Consider the following 23,937-nt stretch of genomic DNA (forward strand, 5'->3'; position numbering starts at 1 on the left):
CCTCATATAGACCCGGCACGGCGGGGCCCGCCCCCCATCCGCGCCCGCCAATGGGAACGCGGGGCACGTCCGCGGCGTCTCCCCTGCCCGGTGACAGCGGGAGGCCCCGCCTCTCCCCCTGCAAACGGCGTCGGGGGTTGCGTCAGGAGCGCCGGGCAGCGCCGGTGCAGCCCGCCCCGCCCCGCCCCGGCCCCGGCCCCAGCCCCGGCCTGCATGGCCTGGCTTTGCCTGGTCTTGGGCTTCACCACACGCAGCCCGGGGCCAGAGCCCTTCGCAGGCCTCGCTGCTTGGCCTCAGACACGTTGTGGTGGGGACAGCAGCGGGAAGGGGGACACACGCCGTGGACACGGGTTCCCCGTGTTGTGACACACGCCCCGGCTCGCACGGAAGCAGGCAGCAGGTGATGGGCTGTGAGGGGTTTGTATGTGCTGGCTGGGACGTGCCCGCTGATCACCATTGTCTTCCAGGCGGTGTTAGCGTGACGGTGTTAGCCCTGGCAGGGCCTGGTCCTGCTGTACACGGCAGAGGCAGCCCAGCCACGGGCCGTGGCAGGCTCAGTTCACTGCTGCCCTGTTTCTGGTTACAAACCAAACTGAGAGCCTGAGGCTCTGCAGGTGATCGGGGTGCCAGTGTCCCATTCGTCAGTGTTGTCGTGGTTCCTGAGGAAAATAAAGCCTGCTGAGTGAAACGTGTTAAAAACTGGAAGGCTCAGCACAGTGATTTTGTTCAGTGCCAGGCTGGGGTAACCCCATCTGCCTTTCCCAATGGAGCCATAGAATGGGGGCAGGACACTGTCCTGTTCCGAGCCCTCTGCTCTGGAGGCGGAACCCCACAGGTCAGTGCGTGCTGGACCCTGCGTACGTGACCTTTCCAAAGCCAGACCCTGCGGAGCGGAGCGCAGGAGCCGAGGGCCCATTAATTGGTGATAAAGGGCTTGCTTTGTCCTCCTGCCGCACTGCCCTGGCTTTATCAGAGGAGCTGAGCACATTCTGAAGTCACTCCGGGTGCTATCTTGGGTACTGTCCTTCCTGAGCAGAGAGTGATAACAGCCCAGCAGTGACAATGGTGGAGAGCAAATGTGGGTCAGGAGGGAGGGGGACAGGCTCTCCATGCCAGCACCATGCTTGCTGCCTGTGACCTCTGTGCTGGCTGACAGGTGTGAGTGTCCGGACACCCCACCAGCAGCTGTAGTGGTGGGAGTCAAAGGAGAAGCAGGGCTTGGATCCGTCACCACTTTGGGAGCAGAGGCCCAAGCCGGGGGAGCAAGTAGCATCCCAGGGAGGTGTGGGCCAGAGGGGCTACGCAGGGAGCTGGGAACAAGCCCTGGCTTGCGCCCATGGCATGCAAAGCTACTGCTCTGCTTTTTGGGAGAAAGCATGAACCAACCCCAGCTGTTAAAAATACACACCAATACTTGTGCACTTGCGGTGCGGTGCAGTGCAGTGAAGTATGTACACACACACTCGGGAGCGGCTGGATGGTGCTTGGGATCCTGTTTTTAATGAAATCTAGCTCGTGGCTTTTTTCTCCCCACAGCCACCAAGTGATTGGTGCAAGTGTTCCCTGGGTGAGGCTGAAAATAGATGAGGAACTGCTGGCTTTGGGGTCAAACCAGGGGGAAAACGGCAAATAAATGAAAAGGAGGTACAGGGCCACAGGGAAGGTGCCCTGCTATAAATAACCTTGAATTCTGAAGCCCAGCATAAATATTTTTCTTTCTTTGCCATAACACTGCCTGGCAGGCAGGGAAGCAGGCAGCCTCTGCTGTGATGGCAGGCTTTAAAGTGAAATGTAAGTTCTGATCTCTGAAATCAAATAATCCTAACACGATGCTGCATGCTCCTGCTTTTGCTGGGAGGGGAGGTGATGCAGGGCTTGCAGCTCCTCTTCCTTTGCGAAAGAAGCTGCAACCCAGGCTGAGGAGAGCCTCTAGAAAGTTTGGTGCTACAAAGCAAAATTTTAACTACAGTGTTTGTAATCCCTGTGCTTCCCCTCCCCAGGAACTGCTGCTGGCATCAACCCAGCGTGACTTTTGTTAGCCAAGCAGCGTGTCCTTCCCCCTGACCTGCAGTCCTTTCTGCGGAGATCAGAGGGGGTTCGGGATGATGGGTGAAACTTTCCGGACAGCCTGTTCCTGGCCTGCTGTGCCTTGTGGGACACACACATACCACACCCCCCAAATGAGATTTGCTCCATCACTCCCATTTCCTGCCTGGCCGGCTTTGCAAAGGGTTAAGCTGGAGCTGTCGGGGTGGCTGGCATTGGGGAGGGTCCTGGCTAGGCCCCTGCCCAGGATGTGCTGAGCTCAGCAGTTCTGCAGGGCTGCAGGGGGAGGGGCCGGAGGAGAAGGAGGAGGAGGAAGGGAGGGGATGTACCGGTTGGGGGGCCTCAGTGAGTGACTGTGCACGTTGGGTGCAAACCGTGTCCCACATATGCGGGGGGACACATTCCTACCCCATGGGGTGGCTGCCACTGTCCATGGTGCGGTCCCTGTCTTCACATTGGGTTTCAGCAGCTCCATTGCCCCAAAAGCTGCTTTTAGGTAGATTTACACATTGTTTTGGCACACAGTTGCCAGTTGGGGTTGACACAGAGGCTGGTGTGATCATCTGTGTCCAAGTGGGGAATGTAACAAAGGGTCTCGGCTGGAAGGAAGCCACAGTTTTTGGGCTGCCCCCTAAGTGCCTGCAGGGTGGGTGCCTTTTGAACCCTCTCTGACCCTGTCTGTAGTCACCAGGTCCCCAGTGGTGGCAGGGGCTGATGGGCACACAAGGGGTGACCCCATACATCCTTCACCACCGTGCTGAGCCTGGGGCCAGCTCTCGGGGGCGAGCTCTCAGAGGCGAGCTGAAGGCTGCAGCTGCGTGGGACGCTGCAGCAGGTCCCGGCGTGCTGCTGGCTGGGCAGGTCTCCACCACAGCCGAACCTTTCAGGCTTCTCTACCCCCAGGACAAGCAGCTGCAGGCAGGCTGCCTGCCCGCGACCTGGGGGAGTCGGGTTGGGAAACAAGGAACGTGCACACAAGCAGGACCGTGGATGGGTTTTGGCAGCCAAGAGGCCAAGTGCTGGGTTGACATCGTGCCATTTGTATGGTGGGGGCTGTGAAATTCATCTCCCGAGTTCATTCATTTGCCTGCCCCAGGTAAAAGCCATGAGCTGGTGCTTGGGGGCCTGCCCCCCAGTCCTGCATCCTGGGTGTGGGCAGAGGCCCTCCTGAGCCGGGTGCTTTGGCCGAGCCACAGGGCGAGCGTGTGCTTTGGTGCCACGGCCAGCACTGGGGTTGCGGCCAGCAGCGAGGAGTCGGCGGGGAGGGGGGGGGGGGGGAGGCACGAGTGTGGCTTGCGCACAGTACATAACGTTCTGCTGCGAGCACCCACAGGAAAACCAACTAGCAGCCCTGAACGGGGCTCTTTGTTCAGTTTTTTTTACTTTCCCTCCCCTCCCCACATCAACTTTTGCTCACAGCTGATGGGCTCCCTGCCCCCTGCTGCTCCCCTCCCAGCTGCAGCCTCCAAATAGCCCCAGAGTGGCTCACCCAGCCTTTGATGATGCTGCAAAGACCCCTGAGGTGAGGGGCAACAGGCTTCAAAACCCTGGGGAGGAATAGTTACCACCGGCTCTGCTCCACAGATCTGTAAAATAGAAATAGGGCAGCTGGGCAATTTCCAGCTGCCAGGGAAAACCTGCGTTTGGAGGAAGGGGAGCACAAAGCTTTTTTTCGTTTACTGTACAGCAATCCCTCCAGTTTTTGCTGCCTTACATAAAGTGTTTACTGAGCCGGAGGAGGGAACAGCCAACAACATGTTTTTGCATTTGTAGTACTGTACAGGCTGAACTTTTCACTTCCTCTCAATGGCTCTCACACATGTGTCTATTTTGGTGCTGGGCAAGCATACAAACAAGCCGTGTACTGCATGGAGCCGGGACGTTCCCTGCTCCTGCTCTGTTCAGCCATGAGCCCAGCACACCACTAAGAAACAGCTGGAAAACACGGAATGGGTGGAGGACAAGGGGGGGACCTGCCTCAGGGAAATCTCAGCCCCCCGTTTTAGAACCTCTGGCATGCACTGGGCTTGCAGGGAGATGTGGGCAATGGTTGGGCAGTGCATCCTGCCAGCAGAGCCACAGGCACCAATCCCCCAGTCTCCCTGGAGGGCTGGCGAAGTGGAAAAGTTTCAGGTGGAGCAGTAAAAAGGAAAAGCTCTTTCTGTATCTGATTACGCCGGCTGCAGCACGTAGGGGCAGCGAGGTGGGGGGGGACTCAAGGCCAGTACGAGGGGCGAGGGGCGCTGTGTGCCGGCAGACAGCAGAAGGCTCGCAACTCTGTTTCCAAACCCCGCAGGGTTGTCTTGATACAGGGGGTATTTCTGATGAGTTTGGCCAACATACGTTTGGTGTTTGGAGTAAGGATTAAAACCAGATGATTTAAAACAAAACGGTTGATGACTGAAACGCTCCCTTCTTTTCAAAATAGCTGCTCGGGGATGGAAGTTTAGCACCAAATGCCATCACGTTTAAAGCAGTACTGACCAAGGACCAGCTTACTTTGCAGGAGGCCCTGCAGAGCAGGGGCTGGCAGCCCGCCAGCACCAGGAAGAGGTTTTCCGGGCTGGGACACGTCTCAGCTGAGCTGTAGCCATACATGAGAACGTCCAGACACCTTTTCAGAAACCGTATGGTCACTTTGCATGGGGTACAGGCCTGGAACTGGGGCTTTGTCTGCAGATCAGGCCTTGCTTTTGGGTGACATGTGGCTCTGGATCACAAAAAGCTGACTCTGATACCAGGGCTAATTTAGAGACAAATACAGAACATGCCTGCATGCTTCCCCCTTTTTAGCTAACAGAAATTGCTGGCCATATAACTATGATGTTTCAATCCAGATGTGGCTGGACTAAAATAGTGAGTAAAAATAAAATCCTCGTGTAAATAAGAAGTTGAAAATGGAAGAATTGGGCATCTGGAGCAATAAGTGGTCTAATTGCTTAAGTAGAGTGCTAAGCCTGTCTCCTTGCTGCCTAGAAAAAACGTGGTGTTGAGGCTGTAATCAGTGGAAAAATGAACACGTTTAAATGGTTCTGCCAGAGGATGGAAATCCAGTTCCCTTCAAGAACAGCAGTGAAGTACAAATGAAAACAAGATGATTAAAACGGATGGATTTAAATAAGGGGTTTCTGCTGGCAGAGCTAAACAAGGATTAAAATCTGATTTAAATCAATCCACTTTTGAGCACAAAGCAAGCGTGGTTTGGTTCCTCTCAGAGGGTTTCTTTTAATTTGAACTTAAGCTGACCATTGTAACAGCCAAGCTGCTTCTGAGCTTCATTAAACCTCCCATTACCTATGGAACAGCTGACTGTTTCTTTCATCAGACCCCCCTGCACAAGCTTTGAAAAGATGAACGGTTTCAAAGACACAATTCTTTTATTATCACAGAGCAATCTAATATGTAACAAAGAGAAAAAAGAGTTTCAGGGTATTAAAGATACAGCTTCTGCATTAGAGAGCAGTGTCCTACCAGCACTTGTTGTGCAGACACAAGGGAAACAGCAAGAGAGAAAACAGCTCCAGTGATACATGCGGTGGCTCTGCAGAAAGCATCACCACTTGCCCCCTCTTAACCAGCCTGGGACAGTTCCTGTCCTGTTCATCCCCCAAAACAATGGCTAGGGGTGAAGAGTGTTTTTGGCAGGATGGCCTACCTGTGCTCTACAGAGGCCTGGCTCGAGCAACAAGGACACGAGCTTCCCAGCTCACCAATCACCCGGTCCTTCAGCCACGCAGAGGGAAAGGCCAGGCCAAGTTTCTGGGTTGCTTTCCCCCCCCCCCCCCCCCCACTGTAAATCTTCCCTTCTCCATGAGCAATAAGGGGATTCTCCAAGTTCTGTGAAACTGATCCTACCTTGTAAGTTACAGAAACTGAGCCCCGCCAGCCCGTAACACTGCAGAAGACTTGGAGAATCCCGTCATTTCCATTTACTGGCAGCTTTATGGGGGATCCCTACTCTCAGCTTAAGAAAAACACAACAAGAACCCAGTCCTGCTGATGCAGCTGTCAGCATCTTAATAAATGGGGGGGTGTTTTTGAAGCCAGGCCAGAGAATGTTTTACTTCTGCTCCCTGACAGCAGCAATCCAAGACACACTCAGCCCGAGGAGGGAGTGAATCCCAGGAGCTGCTCTATTGGCTTGTACCTCCACTCATCTGCCTCCAGCTCTTCCACCAAACCGGCTAGTTTTTCCATCCGTGCGACTTGTTGATCTGCAAGAAGTTCAAAGGTAACTGTGGTTTGCAATGACAGTGCAATTAAACCTTTCAATTAGATGCAAATTCCCAGCTGCCAGTGGGGAGCAGAGCAGAATAAAACCCACCGAGCCAATCTGAATACAAACCCACTCTACACAACGCCCTGTGCAAACGGTGAGACCTCAGGAGAAAGCAGGGACAGGCTTTTCTGCCTTGTCCGGTGCTCAGTGTGTATTTACCCATCCCTGCCCGTGCCATCTGAATTCAAGTCCTAACAGGGAAACACGAGGTTGATTAGCGTATGGGGGTGAGAACAGGATGAAGCTCATTTCTTTAGCATAAATATTTATAGTGCAAAAGAACAGAGAAGTTCAGAGAGAGCTTGGTCAGCACACGGTAGAGCTGGGTGCAGCACAAGGAACTCCTCATTTTAATGAAGGTCCTTTGAGGAGGGCCTGGATGACTCCAGCAGAAAGGCTCTGCAATCAAAGCATGCTAATGACATAAAGGTCCCTATGGAGAGACAGGATGCCTCCCTGGGGATCCCCAAGACATCTTCTTCCTCTTAGCTTTATTTAAAACCAGTTGTGTGTTGGGTATGCAGGCTCAATTTTCAGTCAAATTGCCTGCCATGGTAGGGAGATGAGAACAGCCCCTTCTTCTTTTGGCTCTGCTCAAAGTTTAACACCACAGCAGTCTCTTGGAAGAATGGCCCAGCACAGCTGACTTGCTAGCAAGAGGCGTAACTTGAAATGTGCATGATTTATGCTGACTGCAGCAGTGGGTGCTTTTAAGTGGGACTGTTCTCACTCCACCTCCTGCAGCCGAGTGCTTCTGGGAACTGTCAAACAAACAAGCCAAAAAATGATGACCTTAATCTTTTTTTAAGCCTTTCCCCTTTCTTATGGGGAGGGGACTGGTGCTCCATAAATGAATTTCAAAGGCTGGTGATTATCAGGGTGCCAGTCTGTGCAGCAGCCCCTGGTAGTTACAGCCGCAGTAGCACCAGGGCTGTGGAAACAATAGCTTTGAAGCTTGGCTTTGTCTTATGGTTCAGAAATACAGGAGCACAGACTTGCAGGCTGCTGCACATTCCCAGACCTCCTCCTGACAACCCTTGCTGGTGGAGGACAGGAAAACTTGCTGGTCTGAGACAACACATGGAAGTACCCATTCTAGCTGAAAAGAGGTGGGGACCAGAAAGGATGTGACCCTCTTGCAGCAGACACAAGCTGGTGCTGAGCTCTGCTCAGTAACTTGAGAATGAAAGTTGTTGTGCAGTCAAGTTCATCATTCAGTTACAGGCAGCTAGTCAAAAGCCCCAGGAGGGAAGCAGTTCAAACAAGATGTAAGGCTCTTCCTTGGGGAGGTAGGGAGTGGAGTCAGCCCCATCACGCCACACCAGGCATCTGCGTGTCCATCTCCTGAGCACCTTTGGAAACCTGGCTTGACCCTGCTGGTGTCACAAGGGCTCAGGCTGGGCAGAGAACCAAAGGTGGAATCAAGTGTCTGTGTGCCTGGGGCCATAGAGACAGTCAGTGCTGGGCCAAGATCAGAGTGTGGGTGTTTCCTGCCCATAACCTCCCCTGCTGGCCTCACCTCTCGCGAAGGCAGCGCGGTACAGAGAGATGGAAAAACAACCTTCGAAAGGCACGGCCTGTTCCCACCCAGGCTGTGTGGGTTCTCCTTGCTTTGCATAGGGCTTGCAAAAGGACTTGATGATGGCCTGACTTCGCCTTAATTTGCCAACTTAAAAGGCTATTCTGCTTTTTTGTGGTCAGCACCTGAGAACATGTCAGCCTTTTCTCTGTGTTCCCCTGCCATCTTTCCTGGTCAACATGCAGTTAAAATAGACGGCGCTGCAGTGCTTACCGTGTTTCACTTGCTTTAATGTAGATGCAACCTGATAGCTGAAAACAGATTCACAGAGGAATCTTTCGGAGCCATCTGTAAACAGAAAAAGGGAGGTGGTTTAATCTGAGAGTTTTAAGACTGAGCAGCCTTAACTGAGTGTCACCAACCTTCTATTTTTATGTCAGAGCTGTGGGTTTCCCTACTTGCCTCGTTCCAACACTTTGCCCTCCACTGAGCACGCATTGCTTTGGTTTCAAGCCCTTGTGACCCTGTGCTAAAATCTTGTGCACGGCTTTGGCCGGCTCCCAGTGTGGCTGGGGAATGGCTGTGACACCTGGGAGGCATCCCAGCTGATATTCTGTCAAGCAATTTTAGCCCATTTTAAATAGAAGGTAAGCTAAGGAGAAGCCAGCTAATACTATGGCAGTCTCTGGTTCCCTCGGGGCTCAGACGCTTCTGTCCTTGTAATGCTTTATGATTTCCCACAGACTTAGACCATAACCGTGTATAAAGGATTTCAAATAATGTGTATCTCCTGCCATCTAAGTCAGTAATTGATCACACAGTTGTCCCAGAAATAAAGCAATCTGGAATACATAGCGAACTGTGTGCCAAGTACTGATAGAGTTTACACTCCTCCCTTCTAATAAACATCCTAAAATACCTGAGGGTTTACGTAAAAACAAGCAAGTTAACGTAACAGTAAAAATCAGTCAGTGAGGATTTTGAACAAGAAACTGATATGCAGCTACCCTCTAGTACCCACCAGATGAAAGAATTGGTGTATCACCTTTTATCTCAGACATTAAAAACCCAACCTAAAGCTTCTTGTGACGGGGAGAGTGTTTAGTTGCTGGTGCCAGCCAGAGCAGACAAACTGCTGTGTTACTGGTAAAGAGGTCAACCCAAAGCAAAATCTATTAAAAGCTCCATGCCACAAAAATGACGGGAGAAGCAATTTCAAACACTAAGGGCAGAAACAGATCTCTGTCCCTGAAAAATCTGAATCCCAGGTAGGAGGGATAAGCTGGGCTTTTGTGCTCAGAGCATCCTCTCGCAAGCTGCTGAAATGCTATGTTGGTGCTGCCCTGTGCTATTTCCAGACATACACTTCCCTCTCCTCTGACTCCACAGCCTGGCTGTCCTGCAGAGTGGCTCTGTAGCTGCCTATTTGGTAATGTGAAGTGTTTCATTATTTTGAGGGCTCGTTAAGTTCTATGAGCAAGCCTTCAGTCATAATTACTTCAATAGACTGGCATATGTCCTCTAATGTATCACAGTATCACAGTATCACAGTACTGTGTAATGTGTAATAAAAACAGTCCTTAAATGATGTAGTGATCGGTTCCCAGCTGCCCTGGACTGCTGTGTCACTTCTGAGATGCAGGGCCACCCAAGCCCTGGTCCCAGCCACACCATGAACCTCAGGCTCACACAGTCAAGTGTGTAGCATAGTGACACAGGAAGTTCAAGGGGAGCTGGCAGACAGACAGACCCTGGCTTAACCCTGTCATCTGGAGGACCTGCCCTTCCTCCCTCACCCAGAGCAGGGGCAGGGACATGCAGCTGCATGTGTCTGGGTCCTCCTTCAGGCAGCCCTGTTGAGGAGGGTGGCAGGCTCAGGCACCCAAACGTCAGAGGCAGTGCTGGATCAGAGCCCCAGCTCTCTCCAGGCGGCCCTGCAGAAATACTCCGACAAAACTGAGCCTGAATGGGGAACATGCTCAGCCTTGAAGGATTAAAGGAAATGTCTAGTCCTGATTTATCCTGTTGCAGACCTCTGTGGCAAGGTTTTATTTGGGTCGAGGGCAAAAGTAAGCCCTGTGTTTCCTGGCCAGAAGGGATACAAGATGCCTTCTATACTAGCCCAGTCAAATCCAACATGAGAACGCATTTTGCCAAGAAAAATACTCCTACTTCAGCTATCTTTATAGTAATTCCTGCCCAACATCAAAGGATTAGCTAACAATGAGCAATTAACACTGTCATGTTCCCTTTCAGGTAGATTGCTTCCTCATCTGAAGTGTCATGGAGCTAAAAAACAGGCGACTGCCAGAAAAATCACTTCCTCATGAACAACTGGTGGGAGAGCCAGGGCTGCTCAGGACCTACCCGAGCCCTGGTGCTTCCTTCCTCCCTCCCTTCAGCTTTTGCCAGCTAAAGTCTGAAAAGGCAGCAGGATGCCAAGTTCAGCAACTCCTTTGCAGGGCTGCCTGCACACCAGGAGCAGCAAGGAAGGAGAAATGCAGGAGCAATCACCTTCCAGCATCTCTCCGGCTCCTTTGGGGTAAGTGAAGAGGGCTTTTCGGGGCGGTGTCAGGTCCGAAACGCTGAACCCTGATCCTGTTACAGAGCTGCCGCTGACTCCACCAGCTGAGGAGGATGAGGAAGAGGCTGCCATTTCACCCCGTCCCAGCCTGGAAGAACAAAAAGGGAGCAAAGCCAAGTTAGGAAGGGCGTCTCGGAGTTTCCCAGGGCACAAAGCCAGAAACCGTGCACGTATCTGACAGCAGATGAAGGCAGTGAGGTCCAGGAAGAGGCAGTAAGCACAGCTCTGGGCTGCCATCCCCCTCTGTGGCTCAGCAGCCTCAAAGCTCTGGTGGTTCCAGACTGCCCTGCATGCATAGGAGGGGCCGCCCGCGCCTGCTACATGCACACACTGCATACACCCGCTGCAGAGACAGCTGCAGTTAGCTGTCACACCACGCGGTGGCACCCAGAAACTGAAGGTAACCCAGGCTCTGACCCCATCGGCAAGGGGACCTGGGAACTCAGCAGGGTGATCAGAGCATGCATAAAAATAACCTGGTACAGGTCGCTGGCCTGAATTCACTGCTTCGTGCTCTTCCTGCTCCCCAGGGGCCATAAAAAGACTTTTTATTTTCCTTTTTTGCCTTGTTTCCAGGAGCACAAACAGAAAAAGTGCTCCTTCCTCATAAAGCCTGGAAGCTGGTGGGACTGCCAGTTCCAGGGCTGCATCCTGCACAAAGCCACACTACACCTGATTCACAGCAACTGCTCTTCGAATCACTCCAGATGTGCTTTTACTTTAGGAATGCTGCATCTGACCTAAACTGGCAATGGCTGAGCATCCGCCTGCCTGTACAGCATAAGCCTGGTCGCCTCTCACATACCCTTTTCCTAGCCTTACTTTTAAAAGGAATTGGCTGTAGAGTTTGCCATGATGGGGTACTTCAAACTTGTCACATACCTCTCCAACAGTAAAAAAGCTGTCACTTGGCACTTGTAAGAAACAGCACTTGCTACTCTGCCAAACCACTTGCAAGCACTTTCCAATTATCCTGACCATTTAATACATTTGTTATCCTCCTTACTTAATACACTTCTGCAGACTCTTTAGGCTATGGAGATGGTGCCTTTGGAAAGCACTTAAGGATTTAGTGGACAAAATGTCATAACTAGGGATTGTGTGTTCATTCACATAGCTCAAGCTTGTTTATGGTGTGTGATACAAACCAGTGCAGCAGCTGGCAGGAGGCTGGAGGCTTACCGGTTGTGAAGAATAATGCCTGAATAGAAGAAACCTTTAATATGGTTACGATACGTCCAGAAACACCTTCCTCAGCAACCCTGAGCAGGCCCTGCTCCCGCTCGTGAGGGAAGCAAGGTTATGATTTGTGCTGAAATGATACTTGCAAACGCGGCGGAGTTCTCGTACAGGTTCAGGATTTTATATTAAATACGCTGAGGCGAATGCAGAGGAAGAGGACGGCAGGACATGTCGACGACCGCACCTTCGCCATCAACGCCACAGCCTCAGGCCCCGGCCACCTCGGACGGGGACAGCGGCCGCAGGCTAAGCGGCGAGGGGAGGAACTGCCGGTATTGCGCATGCGCAACGACAAATCCCGTCCACACGGCCGCCGAGAGGTAACTGCCCCTGTAGCGCCTCTGTAGCGCCATAGCGCATGCGCCGCCCGCCTTAGGCTCCGCCCCCCACCCTCTGCCAGGATGGCCCCTCCCCGGCTTCCGTAGCGAGCAGCTTCCCGGTGAGTGCGGCCTCCGCCGCTAGCTTCTTTCCCAGCTCCGGCTAAGCCCAGCGCTCATCTCCTCCCGGGCCGCCCCCCGCCTGCTCCCGGGGTGCATCGGTCCCTCCGAACCTCACCTGGGCGCCCGGACGGCTTGGCGCAGGCGGCGCGCGTGATCGCGCTCGCGGTGCATGCTGGGGCGGGCGGGCGCGCTGTGCGCGCGGCCCCTGCCTACTTCCGTCGGGAATGGGGGAGGTGGGTGGTGCTAGTTGTAACCGCTGGCGACGGCCGCCGTTACGCGCGGCGGCTGAGGCGAGGCGTTGACGGTGCTCCCCCCCGGGTCTCCTTCCGGGCCTCAGGGCCTGGCGCACCCCGTCGTCAGCGTCCCGCAGCGTTCCTCTGCCTGCGTGGGAGCGAGGCGCCAGGCAGAGCCGGGGCAATGGGGTGTGGCCGCTCCTGAGGTCTTGCGTTGAGGATTTCTGATACCGGCGCTGCCGTTAAAAACAACACAAAGCCCAAAACCTGAGTGAAACCAAAACAGTCACAACCATAACTTTTTTTTTTTCATGGCTTATTCTGTCTTTCTCTGTGCAGAGTTTACATAGAATGATAGAATCAACTCGGTTAGAAAAGACATTTAAGGTTGTCAAGTCCAACCATTACCTCAGCACTGCCAAGTCCACCACTAAACCGTGTCACCGAGGACCTCATCCACACGGTTTTTGAACACTTCCAGGGATGGTGATTCCATCACTGCCCTGGACAGCCTGTTCCAATGCCCGATCAACCTCTCTGAAGAAATTGTTCCTAATATCCAATGTAAACGTCCCCTGGCGCAGATTGAGGTTGTTACCTCTGCACTTCTTTCACTGACCTGCAGGAATGCCTTTTTATTTAAATGTAACATCAGGTGATGAAGGCAATTTTTTGGTGGAGTCTGTTTTCTGAGTAACAACATTTCTGTTTTAAAAGCAAGGCCAACTGAGATAGGCAGTGTTAACAGTTTCAGTGAACACAGACATTTATGTACCGAGAGAGTGAAGTCTGCCGATGACTGGCAGTGCTTTGCTTTTGCGCCATTCAGTGGTCTCCACCACAAGAAGTTTAACTCTGCCCTGTGTTTCTGATGTTGTTTGGAATAATGTAGGGCAGGGTAAGACTTCTATGCCTATGCCTCAAGCTTACTGCAGTGCTCTGCACTGGAGGCAGGAGGTGTAACCACTTACAGCAGCTCTGTAAGCTCCTCAGTGTGCTTTGTGTCCCTTCCCCAACTGCCTCCAGAGCACATCCAGGGAACTGGGTTTGCTTTTGAAAAGCTCCTTGGGAGAGAGAAACAAATGGAGGATGTGAGGTGTTTTGAGAGAGGTTGGTGTTGTACGGGAATCTTTGCAAGAGGTTAGGGTCTCTTTGCTCTGTAGCTGTGGAAAATTACGAGGCAGAACTGTTCATAGTTCTGAGCAGTGCTGAAAAGGCACATTGAGGCTGCAGAGAGTTTTAACTAAAACCTGTGAGTTTCAGGTAGAGTAGTGATCTGGTGCTGACCTTGCAGGGGCAAAAAAATTGATGCTTCATTATGTATTTCACATTACTTAAATTTTCCCTTTTTACTTGATTGTGCTTCATGAGCTGACAAAGAGTATACTTATAAGTTCTCTGAACGAGTAAGGCAAGGTTTGAGAAGGTATTGCCTTTCTGAAGTCTCTCATACGTCTGCATAGAAGGAGGTATTGCTCTTCTGGAGGTACAGACCTCGCTCTTTACTGCTGAGCCCCTCAGAGCTCCCCTGATGTCTCTTACAAATTATGCTTGAGGAAACAGTGAAATTTACCTTTTGTTGGCATATGTTAGTAAAGCTGTCTATGTTTCTGCATTAGGAGGAGGAGCAGGATGGACGTTCTGCGGCCCACCCTGATAAGGATTGAGGGGCGGGTGTATAGGAAGAATGCCATTCAAGAGCAGGCCTACCAGCATGAAGAGGAGGATGATTTCTGTGCAGGTAAAGAGTGGGGCTTGAACGGTGACTGTGGTGCTGTCAGGACATGTTACAGGTGAAAGCATTGACACTGGGGATCTAGGGAGCTCTTGGTGTCATCTCTGATGTCTTTACGTGCACAAAGACCTGCCCATGTGATGAAGCAAAGTGTTTGAGAGGGAGAAAAATGCTTTGTATTGGTCCCTGATGATCCTGTTGACCAAAATGGACATAATCCCAGTTACTTAATGCGGATTGGGTGACTTGCTGCTGACTGTCAGGTTTCTTGCTGGCTGTGAAAGATTTCTAGTAAAAGAGGAAAACAGATTGGCTGTGTGGATCTTCCATGCCGAAGGTATGAGAACTGATTTCCAAAACACTATACCTGTACCCTTGAACCAAAACTATCCTCACCTTCTATTTGTATTCTTCTGTGACTTTAAATTCCTATTCAGGTCTCTGAATGGGCTGGCAGCTTCCACCCTGCCAGCAGAGACCATTTTCACTGGGTAGTTGCACAACTTCCACCTGAGAGAAAACCTGGGCTGTAACTATCACTTTCCTACACCTCCCAGTGCGGTGGATTTAGAAGTAGTCATTATGTTTTCTGGAGCTGGTAGTAAGGTGAAATAAAAAGCAGTTAGCCGCAATAGAGAGGAGTCCATTTCTTCCTTTAGTTAACCTTGGAAAAAGAAGCCTGTGAGACTACTGTCCTACATAAAGTGCTGCCAAACTTCACAAAGGTTGTACTAGGTCTGTTGTTTTTTTCTGTTAGGCCCTGGTGACTGTGCAGATGAGCCCTGTGATGTCTTTGTGGTGGAAGAGACTGAGAAAGGCTTCCAGTGCAGACTGGAGGTTCCCAGCCTGTTATACAAGTGAGCCTGTGTGTTTCTGGTTTATTTGCGTTTCCGCCAGCTGAGGAAGTGGTTGAGTGCAGAATAATTTTTTTTGAGGTTGGTGTAAGGACCGGATCTCTGAAGCGTATTACGTTATGTGGATGTGGATTTTAGCTTTTGGGAAGGGAAAATTGGCAATGCCTTTCTAGTACAGTTGTGCCATGCTTGAGTCCTAGCCTTTCCTGTGACAGAGACAGCAGGTGGTGCTTTCTTGCTGGCAGAAGGGTTTTTGAGCTTCTCTTCCCTTGAACATAAAAGCATCAGGGAGGGTGGGAGAAGCAGAGGAAGAACTGGGGCCAGCAGCCAGGCAGGGGGAATTTGTGAAAGCTTTGAGAGAAAGCACACACGACTGGAGTTGACTGTTCACTCCAATCTGATGTTTCCTGGGACGCCTGTAGTGTTCAAAGCTTTATCTAGTTATTTTGACAGTTTTATTGGTTGAATAGTTTTACTGCAATATAGGAAAGCAAAAATGTTCTGTTGTGTGTTTGGATACTTGAGCAAAGCAAAAAGCAGAAAAAGAGCCCTTAGTTCTTCATCAGCTGGGGTAATGGGAAAAAGGGATAACCCAGCAGACAAATAAGCTGTGGCAGGATGTGCTGGGAAGAGCTGTCATGGACAGCTGACTTATTTTAGTTTAAGCTAGTTGTGAGCCACAGCTCCACATTGTCCCTTGGTTCTAGGCTGGTCACATGCAGCATCTTGGGAGCAGCCTTTATACCTGCACCGAGTCCTGCTCATGGAGCTGTGTGCATTCATCCCTCCAGCATGGAGATCCCTAGTGTTGGGGAACCCAGTTGCCTGGAGCCAGCTTCAAAGCGAGGTTCATCTGTGCATGGCTGGACACACTTGATGGAGAGTGGCCCAGCGACACTGTATGAGTGACTCTCTTGCACTTTTATGCCTCAGGTACATCATCGGGAAGAAAGGGGAAACCAAGAAAAGACTAGAAGCAGAGACTCGAACCTCCATCAGCATTCCCAAGCTTGGAGTGGAAGGAGAAATTGGTGAGTTTAACATGCACAAAATGGGGGTTCTCTCATCAGCTCTTGCGCATATGCAATTTTAGCAGGGAGGAGGCACAAGAGATGTTTTTCGTTTAATTCCTGCTTGTGACATGGCACTGACTCACTTTATGGCCATGGGAAAATCACTTCACTTTTCTCCTGAGTTTATTTTTTTCTTGTCTGTAAATCCTTATAAAGCAGTGTAAGGGTTTTTTTTTTGGAAAAAAAAGATCTATTTTAAACCTATGAATAGTCTCATTGAAGTAAATTCTGGGCCTCAAATGACTGGCTTGAGAACTTTGGGCCTGAATGTGTTGGATTTTTTGTTTTGTTTTGAAAATACCATTTCCATTAATAAGAAACTGTAATACCCATCCAGAAAAAGTTACCATGTTGTATACTTATGCACAAAATAAACTTCAGCATCTGCTTTAATATGAGAAGTGTTCAATGACGTTGCTGCCTTTCTGGTGTAGTCACTTGATCCTGATAGTGAGAGCAGGCTTTCTGGTACCATATGTTCCTTCTCATCACTTCCAGTGACTTAAAAAGAAAGAAGGCATTGCTCTTCAGGGCTGGCCTGTGCGGGTTTCTGCCTGAGTGGCTCTCTGGAAGGGCCATTACGCACACCCTGGTGATAAATGGCATGCTGTAGAGTTACGTTCATGACAGAGTTGTGAGGAAAAAGTGACCGAGGGGGATCCAACTGTGGTGCTGCACAGGAACGTGGCAATACTTCTTAACAAGTGTATCTTGAATTCTTCCTGAGAACTGTGAAGGACTATTAGGAAGGTTGAGAGACATTGAAAACATGTAATAACAGGAAGCCAAGAAAATTTTGCTCCTTGCAGTTTTTTCCTTTCAAGCTCAAGTGTTCTCTGTTTGGTGCCTTGAAGTGCATGCACAGACGATAGAGGCCATCTTGATCTTTAATAGATTTTCTTTTTCACTTCGACTGCCTTTCTGAAAACTTGAAATAATGCCCTAGAAATCTGAAGAGATGCTGAAATGATAGACTCCTAGTTATTGTTTTTTTAGGCACTCGGAGCTGACTTTCTTGAGAGCAGAGGGATACTTTTGATGGCATCGTCCTGTCTGTACAGAGGAAAACATAGCCATGTCAGGCATTTTAAGTCAAGCAGGCAGTCTGGCAAGATTTCTCTGTGCATGGTTTGGGGGTTTAATTCCTAATGCTTCTTCAGTGAGCCTGGGGCTAACACTGGGGAGGTGCTGCTGTGCAGGCTTTTCTGATTCCTTCCTGGCATCGCCTGGGTGAAATGTTCCTACCTTCACAATATCCTCCAATATTGATATTTTAAAGTGCATGGATAAGTATAATGTAAAATCACAGTCCATTTAATTACTCTCTATCTTGCATGGGCATTGGTATCAGGAGTTTCACTGTAGCTTCACAGAAATGACAGGTGCTGCTTTGTTTCCTTGTAGTGATTACTGGGCAGCATCGCAGTGGTGTCATCTCTGCCCGAACGCGGATTGATGTTCTCCTGGACAGCTTCCGTAAGAAGCAGCCCTTCACACACTTCCTGTCTTTGGCTCTCAACCAGCCCACCATCCAGGAGAAGTTCCTGCAGTTCAAGGAAGAGGTGTTGGAGAAATGCTCAAAGGTAAGGATCCACAAAATCAAGTGGGAGCCCTTCAGCAGACTGCCATTTAATTTATTGAGATAGCTTTTTAGCATTTACCTTGAAGGCCTTATTCTGCTCTGTTTCCTGAATGTATTTTTAACAGGCCTTTTATTTAAGTTGGTGGATCTGCTGTGAATTAGATCAGTGCTGTTGTGAAATCTTATGGAAAGTGGAATGGCTTACTTAGCAAATTGTTAGTAAAATACTTTGCTCTCCTTAGAGATTTTCCTAGGTGAGAAGATATCTAAGATTCAAAAGAGTGTTGGGGTTTTTTGGTTTTAATAGGAAAGCTACTAAATAATGTAGTGGACCTCTCTATGTTTTATGTGATTTCTACGTAACCATGAAACCAGGTAGGAATTCACAAGTTTGCTGCTGCTTCTATTTCACTTTTCTTCTGGTTACTGACAGTAAGGGAAGATGAGTGTCATTACCAGAGCTGAGCAAGAAATTACTTGGTAGCACATGCCATCCTGCAAATCTAATTGCTTCCCTTCTTCCCCAAGAGACTTCGTGCTGACAGTCCCTCCTACTTACCTTCAGATCACTGAGGGCAGCAGGAAATACTTAAGCATAGAGAAAAGAGGAACAGAATGAAGTGAAAGCTGTGTATTCCCTGGTTTATTTTAGCATGCTTCTAGCTTGGCAGAAGTGGTATGTCAATGCACAGGCCCAGGCTGAGGGGAGGTAGTGGTATTAAATTACTGTATCCTCTGAGTCTGCTGGGAGGACATCTCTAAGCTAAAGAAAAGAGTTCCTCTTTGTGGCGACCATAGGTTAGATTGTTTACAAGCAGCAGGATTTCGGGGGCTGATATTCTTACATTCATGTCTGTCACTTCTGCTTATGCCCTTCAAAAGGGAAAATACAGTCTTGCAGCTGTCACAGCTTAAGTTTAGTTTCCTGTGCATGCTGTGGGTGTGAATTATCTGGTATCTGGAGAGATACAAGTTCTTGCTCAAGTTTTCGTGGTCACTTGCATGTCAGTTTTCTCATCTCCAAGAGCAGAACTGAGCTGTCTTCACAGTCTTGTCTTTCCTGGCAGTTCTAAGTCCCTCTCTGCCCAGCTGCCTGTTTCCATGACATTTTAGGAGCTTTCTATCACTCAGGTTTCCACCTGATGTTAGATACAGCTGAAATTGGCCAATATATCCAGGGATTACCAAACAGTGCAGTGCCACAAGCACTCTTTCCTTGGGCTAGGCTTGATCATCTATCCCAGTTAGCCAGTGGCAGCTACATTTATTAAAGCTTACTTTATCAAAGGAAAGCCTTGCAGATAAGGGGATGGAAACGTTAGGCTGAGAAAATGTTGGCTGGAGAGAGTGCCCGACCTTGGGTGGGGCCTGGCCATCAGTGGTGGCCTGGCTCCCTCTGTTGGTTCCTAGTTCCAGTCCTTGTGTGGGACACATCAAAGTTATGCAGAGAGAAATGGCTCTTTGCGGGCTGGTAACTTCAGCACAGGGCTCTAGTCACGGCTGTTCATGCTGTTGGCGGTGGGCTAAGACCATTGCTTTCAGTCTGGTGTTTCTCTTGTCCTTTATCCCCTTCTGCTTAGGCTTATGGCTGTTAAAGTCCTATCACTTGATCTCCCTTGAGATCTGGCCCTGCTCTGCTTGAAGCCTTGGTGTTCAGGACTCTGCTTATCTGATCCTCCTCTAGCTTTCTGCCACCAGGTCTTGTGGGTCTCTCCCTTCCACGGCAAACCCAGACCTGTCTGCTGTTCAGGGTGGTAACCTCAGTGTTATCCCCTATGCTTTGCTGGGTTCTGGCTTCCAGGCTGCCTTGGTTGTCAAACAAATCCTTCCAGTGTCACATCTTAGATGTCACATTTTAGATGTGGCCTCTTTTATTCATCTTTTCAGCTAATGCTGTTGTTTGTGCTCTCATCCTGTTTCTTTAATCCTACAACACACTGGCCTCACACAGGACTAGCTCTTCTCCTTGAAGAGCACTCATCTTTCAGGCTTGTTCATTTGGTTGCATCTCTGCAGACCTCCATTGGCCCAGACTTAGTTGGTCACCTTACTTGTTCTTCCAACCTCTCCTCATCTGTCTCTGTCACATTGTTTGCCTCTTGCTCACTCTTTGGTATCAGTTTGCATCCCTGAGTAGGCATGGAGTTTGCCATCCGCTTTGAAACATTTATCTTGGTGCTTTCCCCAGTGTTGTCAGTTTCATTCAGAAGAAGCTGCCTGGGAGCATCTGCAAACCTTCACATGTTCCTGGTCTTAGAAAGCTACAGAAACCAAGACGTGGTCAGAGGAGTGCTGAGACCACTGCTAACCAGGCTAGTCATGTTAAGTTTTCCTCCTCTTGCCTGACCTTCTCACGGGGTACTATAAGGCTCTGCTTCACGGTCAGGGATCCTGCAGCATGGATGTGCCCATGGAAACACAATTCAACTTAACAGTTACTTCTGCCTTTCAGACCTCAGGCTTGAACTGTACTTAGAACCAGCACCCAGGTGTGACTCTTCCTAATACCAGTAACATCAGTATTTCTGAGAGAGTGTGGCACTTAAGACATGGCATGCCTTTTGCACCAGCCGAGTCATCAAGGTGCTTTTGAGACTCTTCCAGAATTGTGGCAGCTGAAGCTGCCCTATAGCAAGACACATCTACATGGGTGGAGGCAGAAGGTCTGGGAATGTAGTTCCTCCTCTCCACACTGCATGGGTGCTAGGTTCCCTGACCTGGAAGGTATGTGGTTGTGTTAACCTCTCAGGAGGGCCTGAAATGTTCCTGGTACAGCTTACATCAGATCTAGAGTTTTCATTTTTAGTTTGAAATGTAGGATTCGAACAGTAACAGGTATTTGGTTGTTTGCATATTTACAGCCTAGGAATATATGGTGCTTTCTTTTTCTGCTCTTCCTTCTCCTGGTATTAGCAAAAGGGCTTGTAGATCTATTGCCGTCTGTTAGTTCAAGGAGTATCTTGCAGCCCCCTATGTCTCTCAATCACTCCACCAGCCGGTAATGCCACTCTAATACCACTTTATCTCACAGCAGGGTCTGCTGGAAAGCACATCAGTAATGAAAAACAGTAATTCATAATGGTGCCTCACAGAGCAATAAGAGAGCTTATAGATTTGTGCAAAGCAATGGGATTTTGCAGGATACTTGGTGAAATCTGAATAGGTTTCAGTGACAGAAGTGGTGTGCTTCTCTTGCAATTTACTGGTGTGAAACATTGCAGAATTAGGTAAACTTCAGCCTTTGAAGCTTGGTAATAAGGGTAAGGAAGGGAAAGGACCAGATGTGCATGTATGAGGATTTCTTCCGGCCTTTGAGCATTTGTGAGGGACTCTATTTCTCTCTGAAGCAGTTACCATGACAACCATTCATTTATATTTTAAATCATAGGGTTATGTTGGTGGGCATGTGCTTTCTAGTTTTTTTTTCATGTGTGTCTTCAAGACCTTTTATAAGATAAACCTTGGTTGAAATATGGAAAACTTCAGGTGTCATTCACGTTACTGTATGATCAGGGCTGCCAGGTGAGGCAATGAAGCAGGGCTGAGGGGAGGCTCTTTTGAGGCTAATTTAATACAGATATGGAGAGGTGGCTCACCTGGGCAGGCTCATTACTTGATGTGGTGCAGTGGGAAGTCCAGACGACTGGGTGACCTTGGAAGTCTCCTTTTACAGTCATGTAGGTGTCAGAGTGAAGAAAACTGAAATGTCTGAGTATGCAAGTGGAAAAGGGAAAATACTTTGCAGTAATATTGTTGTGAAAAATCACAGTTGGATCTTTCAGAGCTGTGCAAATGCAGCATTTACAGTTTCAACAGGCTCAACAATGTAGCAGGGAGAAGAAATACGATTGCTGTAATATATGGCAACCTGTAAATATCAAACACTGCTAATGAGATAATATATCTCAGAGTGGAAGGGACTGAAAATGGGAGGGTTTTCTCAGCCTATAGCTCTTCAGTCAGTTCTGAGGAAATGCTGTTTATCTGGCTTCCTCTTTGCTTGTGGGTCAGGGTGGGAGAGGGCATATAGCTGGTATGCAGTATCCTGCTACTAAGAAAAAAAAGCCTCGAAAACATAAACCTGTCTGCAAACACTGTGTCATGGTTTAAGCCCAGCTGGTAACTCAGAACCATGCAGCCGCTGGCTCACTCCCCCACTTTTTCCTCGCCCTGCTCCCGGAGGGATGGGGAGGAGAATGGAAAGAATGTAACTCCCACAGGTTGAGATAAGAACAGTCCAGTAACTAAGGTATAACGCAAACCACTACTGCTACCACCACCAATAATAATGATAAGGGAAATAACAAGGGGAGAGAATACAACCACTCACCACCTACTGACCAATACCCAGCCCGACCTGAGCAGTGATCTGGGCCTTTTGGGTAACTCACCCCAGTTTATATACTGGGCATGACGTGCTGTGGTATGGAATACCTCTTTGGCTAGTTTGGGTCAGGTGTCCTGTCTCTGCTTCCTCCCGTCTTCCCCTCCTCCCTGGCAGAGCATGAGACTCAGAAAGTCCTTGGTCAGAGTAAACATTACTTAGCAACAACTAAAACCATCGGTGTTATCAGTGTTGTTCCCAGGTGGAAAGGCAAAAGCACAGCACTGCACCAGCTACTAAGAAGGAGAAAAATGACTGCTACTGCTGAACCCAGGACACACTGGAAGCTCTTAAGACAGTAGACAAGACACAACCAGGAAGGAAAAGCTAAGATTAATTCTTTGCCTTGTCTTGTAGAACCACTGAAGTGTGTTTTGGTCTATGGTTTCCCTTCTACAGGGCTTTAGATTTGGAGGAACAATGTGCTTGGGCTTTGCAAAGAAAGGTGAAGACTCCAGATAAAATGCTTCCTATGTTTCTTCTAAAGGAGGAGAGCAAAAGTAGAAGTCAAAGTAGCAGGAGGAAGTAAAAAAATTGATTTCTAAGGCTGAGTGGAAATGAGTTGTAACTTTTTGACCATGACCAGGCAATGTAAGAGAAGAGGAATAAGGTAAAATGGACAGTCATCGTGTACAGATAGTATGTAAAGTGGGTGTTCTCCTTGTCTCTCAATACACCCTTAGAGAACCTAAGTTTGAACAGCAAACATTTAGAGAGATGGTAGAGTCTGGTTTATGTGTTTGTATCTGCCAGCGAGTACCCTCAAATATGCTGCTTTCAGGTTCCCCTGTAGAATACGGGGATTCTCTGCTGTGACACCTCCCCTCCCCTGATCTCGTGCTCTGCTTTCATTAAGGCAGGAAGCCACTGCTTGTCACAAGCCACTGACTTGTGCTATGAGGAGTGCCCACCTTCCATTGTATGGGGGAGGAAACTGGTGAAAGAGGAACTTGTCACCTAGGGGCACTTGGAGAGCATGTCTTAGATGCCAGCGGATCTCTGTCCATCTCTGATGGTGAATCTCACTCCTCACTCCTGCTTTTGTGGTTGTAGGTTACCTTGAAAGGGTTCCTTAAGTATTTGGAAGATGTCCATAAATCACAACATTGACAGGATCACATCTCTTGGTCTTGTTCTTCCTGGGGGAGGATGTGATTTTCCTTAACAGGAGTTATGAAAATATATTTCTAGGCTCTGCGTTGCTGTTGTCTGGCGCTGTTGGTCAGGTTGCAGAGGACTGATACCACTGGACAGGGCAGCTTCCCATAAGGCAACGCAGTGGTTGTTGATAGCATATCATCATCTGGGATTTGAATAAGTGGGTTCAAGCTTTCTTGCATCTTGCTGAGCAGCATCCAGCCATGAAGGGCTTCTCAGATGCCTGCAGAAACATTGCCTGTTCCACGGAGAGCTACATCTGACATAGCATCTATTTTATGTGTGGGAGAAGTGGGATCTGCTGGCCTGTGAAAGAGTAGGGCTGTAAGCAGGTTTTTAGGAGCTGTCTGAAATACTAGGGGGTAAACCAATATTATCTAGATCTTGGTCTGCTCACTGTGTACTGCTCTTCCCTGCTGATCTTCCTAGCAGTGGTAGCGTGGCATGTGGAGATGACATGCCGTCAATTTGTCAGCTATCAGCCCACACTCGGGTGCTGGAAAGCTCAGGGGAAAATGCTGCTTTTGGGACAGGTTGATATTTGCAGTACAGATCATGCTGGGGCAGAAAATGAGGGTAGGACTTTTGCTTTCTGACCTGTGGACTACTTTCTCATTACTGTACATCATCTGTGCACACTGTGGGAGTGACACTGTCTGATTATCCTTGGCAAGGATAAATCGAACTTTCTCCCAGTTTCTGTTACCCAAGCTATTGTTTTGAGATGGGCCAAATATTCTCTGGCTATGGATACCATTGGAGAAAAAAAGGCTGATGGAGAGGAATCATGTCCTGTCATGCATGTTAA

General features: G+C 49.2%; 2 protein-coding genes and 1 long non-coding RNA gene across 10 annotated transcripts in view; 2 read left to right on the forward strand and 1 right to left on the reverse strand.

Annotated features, from left to right (window-relative positions):
- Positions 1-5,404: 5,404 nt before the first annotated feature.
- ANAPC16 (anaphase promoting complex subunit 16) lies at positions 5,405-12,368 on the reverse strand. The gene is made up of 4 exons (XM_061447424.1): positions 12,226-12,368; positions 10,359-10,516; positions 8,118-8,192; positions 5,405-6,260 (listed from the first exon to the last, which is right to left on the reverse strand). Exons 1-4 carry the CDS (start codon positions 12,279-12,281, stop codon positions 6,145-6,147), a joined length of 405 nt encoding a protein of 134 aa, XP_061303408.1. The 5' UTR covers positions 12,282-12,368; the 3' UTR covers positions 5,405-6,144.
- ASCC1 (activating signal cointegrator 1 complex subunit 1) overlaps positions 6,165-23,937 on the forward strand; it is a 45,867-nt gene continuing 28,094 nt past the window's right edge. For 5 of the 8 annotated variants that reach the window (XR_009742264.1, XR_009742265.1, XM_061447369.1 and 2 more), the window contains exons 1-5: positions 10,122-10,386; positions 13,963-14,084; positions 14,836-14,935; positions 15,866-15,963; positions 17,410-17,588. Coding sequence is in view for 6 of the 8 variants with exons in the window: in XM_061447369.1 (XP_061303353.1) it covers positions 10,280-10,386; positions 13,963-14,084; positions 14,836-14,935; positions 15,866-15,963; positions 17,410-17,588 (606 nt within the window). In the remaining 2 variants the exon portion in view is untranslated. Of the gene's footprint in view, positions 6,278-10,100; positions 10,387-12,024; positions 12,110-13,071; positions 13,242-13,962; positions 14,085-14,835; positions 14,936-15,865; positions 15,964-17,409; positions 17,589-23,937 lie in introns of those variants that run through there. The other 3 variants (XM_061447359.1, XM_061447404.1, XM_061447411.1) reach the window with 3 other exon arrangements.
- On the forward strand, positions 10,516-11,378 carry LOC133266186 (uncharacterized). The gene is made up of 2 exons (XR_009742276.1): positions 10,516-10,641; positions 11,005-11,378. It is a non-coding gene; the product is annotated as an uncharacterized LOC133266186 (long non-coding RNA).

This window comes from Pezoporus flaviventris, unplaced genomic scaffold (genome assembly GCF_033815535.1).
Source record: "Pezoporus flaviventris isolate CSIRO_AGI_PZ_B2104156 unplaced genomic scaffold, CSIRO_AGI_Pfla_v1 ptg000001l, whole genome shotgun sequence".
NCBI classification, from domain to species: Eukaryota; Metazoa; Chordata; class Aves; order Psittaciformes; family Psittacidae; genus Pezoporus; species Pezoporus flaviventris.